The 13,668-nt window shown below is 45.9% G+C and overlaps 1 protein-coding gene across 1 annotated transcript in view; it reads left to right on the top strand.

The window, feature by feature from the left end:
• The window catches only part of furina (furin (paired basic amino acid cleaving enzyme) a), a 104,078-nt gene extending 90,733 nt beyond the window's left edge, over positions 1–13,345 (top strand). The window contains 8 exon segments of the mRNA XM_046345899.1: positions 865–965; positions 1,823–1,926; positions 2,243–2,360; positions 3,998–4,177; positions 4,350–4,474; positions 5,510–5,638; positions 9,396–9,853; positions 9,856–13,345. Of these exon segments, the coding sequence (XP_046201855.1) occupies positions 865–965; positions 1,823–1,926; positions 2,243–2,360; positions 3,998–4,177; positions 4,350–4,474; positions 5,510–5,638; positions 9,396–9,853; positions 9,856–10,011 (1,371 nt within the window). The 3' untranslated portion in view covers positions 10,012–13,345.
• The last annotated feature ends 323 nt before the right edge of the window (positions 13,346–13,668 follow it).

The raw sequence follows: 13,668 nt of genomic DNA, 5'->3' as shown, positions 1-13,668 counted from the left end.
TCCAGACTCTCTAGCTGTACTCTAGAGGTTTGAGCGTTTCTGGATGTCCTAGTTAGCCGGTATTCTGTTGCACTTCTTTGTCAGTTTTCCTATTGGTTTTAGTGCTTCTGTAAGCCAGATGCTTACTAAACTGTTTGGTGCTTCAAGGCAGGTTTTGTGTGTTCACTCTGGAGGAATGACTGAGTCAGTTCTCACTAGCCTGCCTCAGGCAGCCATAGCCTGCAGTCTTCTCACATTGAGCAGTGACACTCTCTCTTTCACGATTTTGTTCTTTTCTCTCTCTTCATAAACTCACACTCTTTCCCACCTGCCCTCTGAGGTCCATTTGAATGAAGAACTGTAAAATGTTAAAATCCCATCTCCATGTCTCGCCTTTCCACAGACCGGTGTGTGTCTCTCTCACACACACACACACACACACACACACACACACACACACACACACACACACACACACACACACACACACACACACACACACACACACACACACACACACACACACACACACATGAGGTGGAGGATGGAGAGCCTCTCACTAGGAGAGATTACAGTATAATACCGTATAATGGATGTTCATCCCAACCTCTTGCCATGAGGCATGCTGTGCGCACACATCATTAATGATTGGTGTATGTTTCCACATTCATGATTAATCATGTTAAGCGTGTGTTGATACATAAACATCTATCAAAGTAGATGGGGCTGAGTAGAATATCTGACTTTTATAGTGTATAACTTACACTCCTACTGATTGTTTCAACAAAAAGTTATTTATTTGCCCATATATTAGGTGTAAACATTTCGGCCCGGTACGGGCATTCATCTGAGCACCATATCTGACTATGAAACTCTTCCTGTCAGGTGACAACGGACCTCAGACAGAAGTGTACTGACACCCACACAGGCACATCCGCCTCGGCTCCTCTGGCTGCTGGGATCATCGCCCTTGCACTGGAAGCCAAGTGAGTGACTCTTACCACCTGTCTCTATCTGTGTCTCTGTCTCTTCTTTTGGTTGTCTCTGTTTGTCTCAATGTCCCCTTGCTTGTTCCCATTTTTCTCTCTCTGATCTTGCTCTCTCTGTTTCTCTCCCTCCTTTGTGCTTTTTGTCTGTTCACAAATATTTGCCGTCTGAGCACGCGCACACACAGATGTCTCAGAAGTATGACCAACTCTTGGGGGAAGGCAACTGTCTTGTAATAATGCATTGTGGATCAGAATAGATGAGTCAGTTATCTTCTACCATTCTGTTATGAATGTGTCATCAGCTCAGTACTGTAGTCTGGTTGGGGAACGGGGCACGACCAGTAAAAACCTCCTGTAGTTCCCTGTCCATTAAAAGTGTCTGACTGTATTGCAGGACTTTGACTTTCCCTTTCAGTAAAATACAGAGCTGATGAGGTTTAAACTCTGTGTCGCTGGGGTACTATACACTATTTGACTCTGTTTTACTGTAGGCTTTTACTGTTGCTCTGCTGGGTGGAACTGCAGTAACACAGGGTTTTATACGGAGAACAGAGGAGAGTGTGGGAGAGCAGAGATGTGACTGACAGAGGGATCTCTGGTCTCTTTATCTTTTCAATGTGGTAACATTAAGCCTGATGTTCAACTCTTCTTGGGCACCTAATGCCATTTCCTTTGCAATCAGTCGCTATGCATTGTGGTACAGTAGGATATGTTGTTGCTTGTTGTACTGTCTTCATAATCATGTCAAGGGTATGTTAGATCTGGTATCTTCTATATTGAAAGTTATTTTGTGTGTGTGTGTGTGTGTGTGTGTGTGTGTGTGTGTGTGTGTGTGTGTGTGTGTGTGTGTGTAGTAAAAACCTGACATGGAGGGACATGCAGCACTTGGTCGTGAGGACCTCTCATCCCGCCCACCTCCTCACCAACGACTGGAATACCAATGGGGTCGGCCGAAAAGGTACAGCGAGGCGTCCCATTAGCTGAGCTCGACTGACCATCATCATTCCCGTGCCTTGCCAGTTGCACAATGGAGACGGATCTATATTGTATTTACATCAATTGATTTAAAGTTGCCTACATTAAGCAATTACAGAAAGCCATGGATCCAAAGTTCATTGAGAGGTTTTACTGGGCACACAGCAGGGTACATGCAATAATCTAATAGTGAAGAGGCCCTTATTGAGTTGGAACTGGAATCGTGATGAAGTAGCCTTTCAGCAGTCTGATATCGATCTTTATTTTTCCTTCTCTCTCTATCGCTCGATCTCTCTCAGTGAGCCATTCATATGGGTATGGTCTGCTTGATGCCAGTGCGATTGTGGCTCTGGCTGAGAACTGGACCAACGCTGGGCCCCAGAAAAAATGTGTGCTGTCCATGGTGGCAGAGCCCAGGTGAGCTACACACACACACACACACACACACACACACACACACACACACACACACACACACACACACACACACACACACACACACACAACAGCTCTACCAACTCGACCTGTAACACTGTTTGGCTGGCAGGAGCATCAGTACTAGCTTCATAGGGATTACATTGGTTTTGGGTATAGTACAGTTAACCTACCAGGTGATTAACCTATAATAAACCTATGTGATCCTTATTAGTATAGGATGCTTCAGATTGTGTGTGTGAGAGTGTCTCACATCTGGGGGGTGTCGACTGTGGAGGTGATGAGCGCTGCTGTGTGTGGGCTGGTTTGTGATGGGCCGTAGGTGTGAGAGGTGCACATGTGGGACCAAGCTGTCATACCCCAGTGTGACTGCATGTCATGTTTCTATTCTGAGCATGGCACCGGAGGCCCAGTGATATGCTCTGCTGGGTTCGTGTGTGTGTGTGTGTGTGTGTGTGTGTGTGTGTGTGTGTGTGTGTGTGTGTGTGTGTGTGTGTGTGTGTGTGTGTGTGTGTGTGTGTGTGTGTGTGTGTGTGTGTGTGTGTGTGTGTGTGTGTGTGTGTGTGTGTGTGTGTGTGTGTGTGGTAGGGCGATGATCTTCTGAGCCTGGGGGAGCATGTTTAAGGGAAATAATCATTTTCAGATGAGTCTCTCTCTATGCTTCCCTGGCTGTCTCTAGACCTCTGTCGATCTTTTACTCTTTCACTCTTCCACTCCATCTTTCTGCTCCTTTGGTCTTGCTCTCTCTCCCTCTCTCTGTTTTCCCCTCATACTCTCTCAATATTGCTCTTTCGCTTCCACTCTCTACCGTCTTTAACCCTGCCTCTGCTACATACTGTAGCTGACAGGTTCCCAGCCCTGTTGTATTGTCTCTGTACTGGTCCCCAGATCACAGCCCACTGGAGCCTGTTAAAGGTGTTGGTGGCATGGTGTTTGTGCATTGTACAGTACAAGAGGTGTTGCTTCTGAGCGATAACTGCTGGCTTGGTGGGGATTCATTTCCCCTTCACTCTCTCTGACTGCTGCGGATTGGATTCTAACATTTTATGGGATTTAATTAGGGGGAAGCGGTGTGTTTTTACACCCAGTTCACTGATTACGGCCCGTATTTTCTATCAGCTGGGCGCCACAGCTTTTCTAAAGCCTCATGCCCTCCTCTCCCCCCACAGCCCTCCTCTCCTCCTCCTCCTCTGGGTTCAGTTGTAGTGGATGTGTGTAAGCTGCTAAGCGGATTGGGGGGAGTCGGGGGAGCCTGGTACTTTTCTCCTGCAGAGGACAGGGCTGCTGCAGGACCTGAACTGCTAATCCTGTTTCAAGGCCGCAAACCCTGTGCCCTCAGCAGGCTCTCTCTCTCACACACTAGTCTCTCTCTCACACACTAGTCCAGAGCAACAGTCACCCTCATGCAGCATCACTCAGAGAACCATTATCGTCGGTCACACAGAGTTGCTGTCACATGCTCACTCCCAGATGAGGCATCTTTCTCACAGACCCCAGAAGCCAGCAACATGAAAACACAAGCCACTCCAAGCCAATTTTCATCTTCAATAACTATGCTGTCTTTGTGCAAATGTATGTATTTGGTCCATATGCTGATGTGCTGTTTATCTGTGTGCCAGGAACATTGGGAGCCACCTGCTGATCACCAAGACAGTGGACGGCTGTGTTGGGACAGCCAACCATGTGAGCTCCCTAGAACATGCCCAGGCCCAGCTCACCCTCTCCTACAACCGCAGGGGCGACCTGGGCATCTACCTGACCAGCCCACAGGGTACCCGCTCCACACTGCTCGCTCCCAGGTACACACACACACACACACACACACACACACACACACACACACACACACACACACACACACACACACACACACACACACACACACACACACACACACACACACACACACACACACACACACACACACACACACACCTTGTATTACATACCTCCTGTCTCTCCCCTCTCCAGGCCTCATGACTACTCGTCAGAGGGCTTTAATGACTGGGCTTTCATGACCACACACTCCTGGGATGAGGACCCTCGGGGGGAGTGGACCCTGGAGATGGTAAATGTGGCAGGGGCCAGCGACTATGGTAAGACACCTCTTGTTTACTACCTTAACATATGCTATTGTTAAGTCTGGAACATTGTCTGGGAGCTCAGAGACAGAAAGAGAGTGACAGGGTTTCTGTTAATGCAACCATGTCTGACTAGCAGTGTCACTGAAAGAATGTGTGTGTGACGGGATTTATGCTTGTGGTTGCATTTATCTGTGCATCATATGTTTTTGATTCATTGATGTACTGTGTGTGAGAGAGAGTGTGTGCATGTGCAGTATGTGCTTGATTTATGTGTTAATGGATTTGTGTATTTCATAGTGTGCGTCAGTGCATGTATGTCATTCATGTGTTGATGATTTTGTGTGTGTGAGATGCTTCCAGACCGCTAATAGGGAGTGTTTTATACGCAGGGCAGCAATGTCTGGTGCCTGGATAGCTTTCCTTTTGATCCCCTTTATACAAACTGTCAGGCAGTCTCTCTCTAGCTCCACACACCCACCTCTAAATCAGCTTCATTAAACCAGGGAGAGTAAATCAAGCAGGAGAGTGGAGGACCCTGCTGTCTGGCCCAGGCTAACCCAGGATGATCCAGGATAACTATGACCTAAGACTCATCCAGGCCACACTACTGTCAGACAATATTTTGGGATTTATTTGTAATTTTCTCTCGCTCTCTTTCGTTTTATTTTCTCTCACTCTTCTTTCTCGCCCTCCCCTTCCTCCCTCCCGCTGGCTGTAGATCTCTCAGCCCCCCTTCTGTGATATAGGAAGTTGGACCCTCTTAAAGGGCCCCTCATATAAATGGCTCTCCCGGGAAGTGTTGTTCTGAACTAACGGGTCTATAGCGAAACACCAGAATATATACTTATACATTTAATGCTTTACTTCTAGGAATCTTTTCCTGTCATTCCATCCAGGAAATCCAAGAATATAAAAGGAGCAGGATAGAAGCTGCAATTACAGAACCCACCCTGAAGAGTGCCAGAGCCCTGCTGGCGTAGACGGTGGCTTGGAGATCTGTGCTCTTGTTTCTTATGTGTAACACTCTCTCTCTCTCCCTCGGTCTAGGCACTCTGACTCAGTTCACCCTGGTGCTGTATGGTACAGGCTCAGACTCTCCCAGCTCCACAGCCAAGGACCTCTCTCAGCCCAGTAACGGCAGCTGTAAGACTTTTGACCTACAGCAGATCTGCATTGGTAAGAATGTTACTGTTGGTTACTATTGGTTACTATAAGAGAATGTAGATTCTGTACCTAGGGTTAGGAAACTAGGGTCTCTTAGAGCTGTGGTGTGCCCAGGCTTTTGTTCCTGCACACCACAAATGCACCTAATTAAATCCATCATGGTCTAATGGATCAAAAGTCTGCCCCACTGTGACTCTGCAGGCTTCAGTTGCCTACCCCTACCCTAAACCTAACCATTTAATGATCAGGTACATTTACACTGCACACTGTCCAAATAAGACCAGAGAGATGAAACACTGGCTCTCCTATCAAAAGTGTGTGGCTTGTCTCCAAAAGATAGATTGCGAGCTTCCAGTAGCTCGCAGCCCACCTACGATAAGCTTGCCAATAAATTCTGAAAGTACATGAATTTCTTCATGTGTTCCATCAGAAATTGTCATAAACATTGACATTATCCCACCCCTGGTTTGCCACTGTTGACTAAAAAGCCAAGCGTAACACACTATCTGTTTGGTGTGTGCGTTTGTCTAATGATAACTGACGTCTTGTGGGTAGACAGAAGGACATTCCCCATAAACCTTCTCAATTAAATGTGAACAAACATTTAACCTCACAGAACTAGGCTATGTGATGATTATTTGTATCAATTGGGCCATTGCTTTGCAAACTCTGCCATGACGTGTTCTACAGACCTCAAAAATGGTCTTCTGATGTGGTTTAAGCATTGACATGGACTCCATTTTCGTTGTTTATTTATGAATAATTGTTATAGTGAGAGTAAAAAATACAATTCAACTGAGAGATATGAATTTGGAAAAATACACATTTTATGGGGCCTGTCATGCCAAATACTGTTTATTAACCATTATATTACCTGGGTATTTTAATTTTAATTTTACCTTTTATTTAACCAGGCAAGTCAGTTAAGAACACATTCTTATTTTCAATGACGGCCTGGGAACAGTGGGTTAACTGCCTGTTCAGGGGCAGAACGACAGATTTGTACCTTGTCAGCTCGGGGGTTTGAACTCACAACCTATATTGACAGAAAGCACAAATCTGGTTAACGAAGGATCCGGGGAAGAGTTGCAGGGTACAGGAGAAGAAAATAATGTGCCTATTTGAAAAATTCTATTTAAAAAAAGTAGCTCGTGACATGTTCAATTTTAAGTTAGTGTTCATGCTCGAGGTTGGAGACCACTGCCCTAGAATAAGACTGGGAGAGACAGGAACAGTCTGACCCCTGCAGGATCCCCTGGGTATCACAATTTAATACTCTTGTTGGTATACTGTATCAGATCGTCAGTGGTGTAATGGCATAGATGTAGGTTGTGAAGCATGAACTCTGGATGGTTGAGTTTGTTGATGGATTTTCCGAGCTAAACTGACCAAGACTCACCTCCAACAACTCATAACATATAATTCTGCCCCAAAACAATCCTAAAAACAGGACAGGTAAAACATTTTTTTTAAATGACATTATGGAATGGACAACCAGTGGGTTACATTGGTTTCAAGTTTGTATCGGTACATTTTTGACGAGCTGATTATATGGAAAAATAAGATACTTCTGCATTTGCTGCTGTGTTAAACGCATTGATTCTCATTGCAAATAGGCCCAGGATAACTCCTGATAAAGTTGGGGTAGCTTAGTCACAGGGTAGCTTAGTCACAGGGTAGCTTAGTCACAGGGTAGCTTAGTCATGGGAATCAGGACTAATGAAGCAAATGCAACTGCCTTTAAAAAAAAAATACAAACAGTAGGCCCACCAAATGGATGGGCATTCATAAAATTCCATTGCAGGCCGACACTGTAGACTACACCCCAGTCAGCACTGACTGACGCCAAAATCAATTAGGTGTCTTTTTTTGGTCCTGTCCAGACCAGTCTTTTTTTCTTTTTTTTTCACGCCCACAGATGTAGATTTTTGGTCAGGCCCAGACCAAACCTGAACCAATTATAGACGTCTGTGTTTGGCTCGGATTTGGTTTGGTCTGGGCCTCCCGAGTGGCGCAAGGCACTGCTTCGCTGTGCTAGCTGTGCCACTAGAGATTCTGGGTTCGAGTCCAGGCTCTGTCGCAGCCGGCCGCAACCGGGAGACCCATGGGGTGGCGCACAATTGGCCCAGCATCGTTCGGGTTAGGGAGGATTTGGCTGGCAGGGATGTTCCTGTTGCGCACTAGCGACTCCTGTGGCAGACCGAGCGCAGTGCATGCTGACACTGTCGCCAGGTGCACAGTGTTTCCTCAGACACATTGGTGCGGCTGGCTTCCGGGTTAAGTGGGCATTGTGTCAAGAAGCAGTGCGGCTTGGTTGGGTTGTGTTTCGCAGGATGCACGGCTCTCGAAATTTGCCTCTCCCGAGTCCGTACGGGAGTTGCAGCGATGAGACAAGACTAACTACCAATTGGATACCACAAAATTGGGGAGAAAAACTGGGTAAAGAAAATACAACAATTTAAAGGTTTGGTCTGGACCGACCTTCGCTTGGTCAGACCCAGGCTCTCTTAGACGGCTGACTATAAATTTTCAACTTTCTTTCAGAACTGACATTTTACCTGATTTCAACATCCGGAAAATATGTATTTTCACCTTTCATTCAGAACCTAAAATGAACGTCACTTCAACGTCTGGAAAATACTTAATTAATGGGACTATTCTAGTTTTGTGGGGGTATAGGAGGAGGGCGGGAATATTTTGGGTCTCATCTAGAGCAGCAGAACGGCCAGGACTGGGCCTGGCTGTGATCAACACATTCAGCCAGTTAGCAGATGACAACTCTTATTAGTGCAGCCAGACCAGCCCTGTATACATACTGTATCATTTGTGTTGGAATTTCATCCCTACTGCTCCCTCTTCCCCCTTTCCTCTTGCCTCTGTCATCAACCCCTTCTCCCTCTGTCCTCTGTCATCATCCCCTTCTCCCTCAACCTTCTGTCACTACTCCCACCCTCTTCCTCTCTCTCCCTTCCTCTGTCCTCCTCTTTTCCTGCTCTCCAATTTCATTTGATCCTTCCTCTCTCTCCTACCCACTTCAACAGGGAGAGAATGACAACTGATTATGAACCAAGTAATTAGATTGGGGTAATGGTCTGTCGTACCGTGTAGGCTGGGGGGGAATGGGTCTTGCGGAGTGGGCTGCTGGGGGGGAGGGCCTCAGTAGCTGTGTGTGTGAGATTAGCATTCCAAATCATTGGGAGAGATAACGAGTTACAGGGTGCTACGACTGAAACTACTGCGGTGATAACACACTAATGCCACTGCCAAACTGTCCACGTGGATGTGTAAACTTAGTACAGATAGATGCTTCAGAGCTTATTAGAAAGTCTATATATCTGCAATATTATTTTTTCCAACTAGGTTGGCAAAGCAGGGCTCAGGGCATAGATATGCTACAGTGCATTTCTCCTCAGATAGATGAGGGATTTACACACGCTGCATTTGTCTCAGCACACAATATGCACATTCACACTCCAAACAATTTGCGGCAGGAAACTGTTCATTCTAGCAGAAGCTACATGAACATTATGCAGCTTAAGTTGAGGGCACATTCACAGGCTCATGATTTTAATGACCCAGAATGAGGCGATGCGTAATGTGCTGCATGATTGTCATGGCAGACTATTCAAATACAGTTCACATATTGAAGGTTTGTGTTAATTAAATCAATTTATTAGCGGTGATTGTGCACTAACCATGTTAAATAAAGAATTTGGACACCAGCAGTACTAAAATGTGTCTCTGTTTCTCCTCGTCTCCCTGTATGCAGAGTGCAATGGTGGCTACTACCTCTTCCAGCAAGGCTGTGTGAGGGACTGTCCAGCCGGCTACACCGCAGGCTCCCAGCTCCTCAATTACACCATGGGGAACTCTGTGGATCCAGCCTCGGTCCCCTCCTGCCTGCCCTGCCAACCACCCTGCCTGACCTGCAGCGGCCTCAGCCCCAGCGCCTGCCTCTCCTGCCCCCCTCACAGCCACCTGGACCCTGTGTCCAGCACCTGCCTGCACCTCAACCAGATCCAGAGGGAGTCCCCTGGCAACTTCATGGTGGGCCAGGGCAATGCCGGTCCCCGCCCAGAGCTCAGCTCCCGCCTGCCCGTCACCATCGCCGTGCTCAGCTGCATGATCATCATGGCCACCTTCGCTGGGGTGTTCGTTCTGCTGCAGCTGAGGTCTGGAGTCTTGGCCAAACTGCCCTCACTGGAGGAGGCCGGCTCAGGCTTGAGGGGGGGGGCTTCGGTCTGGGGGGCAGCAGCAGAATGGTGTCGTACCGCGGTATCCCTACAGTGTGGGGCGACGAAGGGGTGAACACTGACTCAGACAACGATGAGTTTGACGTACACAATGAGAAGACTGCCTTTATCAAAACACAAAGTGCTCTTTAACCCCCTCCTGTCTTTGTACCCCCCCCCCCCCCCCCAAATCACTCTGACTCGTCTAATTCTGGGCTCCCTGTCCTCATGTTCCCCTCCTCTGGTTTCTCTTTCCCTGTTTCACTCCCTCGTTCTTCCCCTCATGGGGTTTCATTCCCCAGGTTTAGTGTTCCACTCTGTAGTGGGTGACCTGATGGGAGACTGGAGTCACATGGAACAGGGATGGCCTGGGCGCGCTCGGCGCTCGCTTCACACTCGGGTGCTTTTCTATTAAACTGTCTCTCTGTGCCCTTTCGCCCTCAATCACCATCAGACAGAGTGTTTTCTGAACACAGCCCATTTCCCGGACGTCTCCAGGGTTTCCCTGTCACAATAAACAAACCATTATTGTTTGCTCTCTTTTTTTTTCTTTCTCTCCAGTTCCAGTGCAGTATGAGATTGTAAATTGGGGGTACACAGCTGTGCGTGTGCGCATGCTGAGTAGGAAGCGAGATCGGGGTAGGGTCAGGTTCTGAGAAGCCACAGCTTGAGTCCTCATAGTCCCAGTGTTTTGGTGAATCAGACCCAGGCTCTCCCAGAGCTACTGTGTGTGTCCATGCTGCAGTATGAGACTGTATCTCTCAGCTCTGGCTGGATACAAGGCTATGAGTCATGAGACTAGCAACACTCACTCTACCCCCAGCATGGAATTCAGGAGGCGTTCTGCTTATTCCGAGCGGTTTAGGAATGCTGGATTCATGTGATTCTGAGGGTTATATAAAGTCCCCTGACCTCCGCCCCTCTCTGTTCTCCAGTGGGGGGGGGGGGGGGTCGGACTGAGTGCTTGCTCGCTGCCAGATCCACAAAGATAGGTCAGCAGTTCACTCAGCTACGCCTCCACACTTTACTAGGCCTCAGAATTTAGACCAAAATAATACTGCCTCTATGATTTGAAACCCCATTCCCAAGAAAAAAGTACCTATGAATAATTACATTGGCTTTCCACTTAAGTCTTATAATTGCTCAGCTACTGAGGATGAAAGTGGTAGTGAGATGTATTGTGGATGGGGCTCAGTACTGTAGAAGTGACTTTTTTAACACAAGGGTTCCTGTGGGCTTCTCTGAGCAGCTATACAGGTAGTGAGAGGAGTGTGTGATAGAGAGAAGGGTTTTATGCACTGCAGAGGAGAGAGAGAATAACAAAGTCTGGCCGTGATTACCAGACTGGGCACTTCACTCTCCCTACTCTGCTGCTCTTTTTAATGCTGTTCATCACACACACCCTACCTCGTTTCAGTAAGGTATATGTGTGTCTGAGTGTGTGCCGGCCAAGTGTGTGAGCAGGTGTCCAGTTGAGCAAAGGGAAGGAATGACCACATTAGGAATACTAAGGATGTGGTTGTGTTTGTAGGCTGAGTTATGATACTGGTTGGCCTATGTAGTTTCCCGTTCCCTGTTCTTTAAAGATCTGCCTATGTCAAAGAACTGAGGTTGGCTATAATAAGCAAACTTCTTTTAACATCTTTTATCTGTCATTGAGACTTATCACAGCTTCTCTCCACTCGCCCTCCAGTCGTCATCAGGGATGTCGATGCAAACTAGAGATAATCTGTTTCATATACTTGCCAATGAATTATATCCTGAACGACACTACAGCTCAGATGTGTTCTAAAGGAGGTTTTTTTTTCTCTACTCATACTGTATCTTTATTGAAAAACTTTTAAGTGAATTTTTGGCTGCATATCTTCTACAATCTGTACCTCATTAATTCATCCATTGGACAAATATTGGATCCATCTATCTTTTTCTTTCTTCTATTTTTATGTTGAAGTTATTTTTCATTTCCAGCAGATAATAGGGGGCTTCACTGAGAGGGGCTGTCATAGTGACAACGTGCATAAAAGATTGATGCAGCTGCTCATCCTGTCCTCTCACTCAGATCACACAGCAACGGCAGCAGAGTATATGTGTTCCATAGCGATGATGAAGGATTATATAGGTCAAAGGTGAATGCTTTTCAGAGAAGGATATTTCTTTTGAACTGTAGGAGTTTTCCTTACACTGATTTACACTTCTACTTTAATAATAAGACTGAAATGTCTTTATCTACAGTGCCAGGGCTGTAGGGCTGCAGTCTCTCTTTTTTCTCTCTCTCCTCCCCTATTCTGTCTTGGCACAATTTAAATGTAATTTAATATATCCTTATTTATGCCCTCTGAATATATAGTTTTCAGGATTGTTTTTTAAAAGGGAGGGGTGATTCCTGTGCTTTAAATCTTATGTAATTCAAAACATTTCTGAGGAAGACAGTCTTCCATACACAGATTGGGGAGTTGCTATCCTCTGAGTGCAAAGTAATGACGGCCAACTTTAAGCAAAATATGTAATTACCACAACGCTGGAATAGTGTGTCGTTTAACCCTGGCTGATGTAAGGTGCTATCGTTGATGATAATGAAGTAACTGATAAATCCTAAGAGATTTTTCTTCCTACCAGAATTACAGTTGAGCAATCATATAGCAATCATTTTAATGGCCAACCCCCCCCCCCCCCCCATTTACATTGTTTCCTCTAAATTGGTCACTTCTGAATGTGGAAATCTATATTGCATTATAACAGTATGTCTAAGGAAAAAGACAGCTGCTGGGAAGGAGGTTGCGCCCCTTGCAGTGCAGCCTCAATACTACAGCTGACTGCAGCAGAGATTCTGGCATTACCAAAGACAGGGCAATTTAGACTTGTGTTCAGTACAGTTCTGCTCCAGATTGCTGAGCCTGAGTTGGGGAGATGATGCAATCTGAGGTTTTCTATATGCATTGATTCATAAATCGGATGAATGTCTTTTTTTAAATCTCTTTGTTATTCCTGCTTTTTAATGCAGAGAGACCTTTCCCTCTCCACCCCCTGCTTGGTGACAGTGGTGGAGCTGAGACATTCTGTATGCTGAGATACAGCGTTGGATGTGGAGGGAGCAGATTGAGAATGTATCCCATCCCCATACATTAAAGGGCTGAATGAGGCTGTGTGTGTGTTTATAACTACAGAAGAAACACACTCATGGGGGTTAAACAGAGCTCTGGACATACGGCCCATCCAGCTCTGTCCACCTCTCCACACCTCTCCTTATGAAGTCTTTGGCCTGGGGCTACATCTAATACCTTACAGAAACAGTGACCTATGAATAATGTAAAAGAATGACTACCTTAGATGGGACATAACTCTAAAATAAGGCCTATTTTTGTACTATATATATATATGGTGCAGTGTAATGTTCTTGTAATTTAAACATTTGTTTTGCTCTTGTTAAATTTGTCCTTTTTATTTAATTGATAGATTCTACGAAAAATAAAGATCTATGCAAACTTCAGCATTTGTCATGTGCTTTTCTATGTGATTGATGGAAAGCTGTATTACAAAAATCTAAATTATGATTGATACTGTACCTGTATGACAATAATCAATATCTTATGTCCAGCTAGATTCAATTGAGCAGAATACTTTATTTCACCGGAGTGCTGTGCTCTAAGAGAATACATGGCAGTTCAAATATAGAGTCAAAGGATAACCCTAGAGGAGTTAGACAATTGTGGTACATGAAAATAAAAGTATAACCTGTTTCTTACAATAGCAGTACTGTGTATCGCACCAGACGAGCTACAGTATGTGGCCTCCACCCAGGGTTGGGTAGGT

This window comes from Oncorhynchus gorbuscha, linkage group LG04, assembly GCF_021184085.1.
Source record: "Oncorhynchus gorbuscha isolate QuinsamMale2020 ecotype Even-year linkage group LG04, OgorEven_v1.0, whole genome shotgun sequence".
Lineage (NCBI taxonomy): Eukaryota > Metazoa > Chordata > Actinopteri > Salmoniformes > Salmonidae > Oncorhynchus > Oncorhynchus gorbuscha.
Note: the sequence above shows the minus strand (reverse complement) of the source record. Positions and strands in the feature narration are given on the sequence as shown.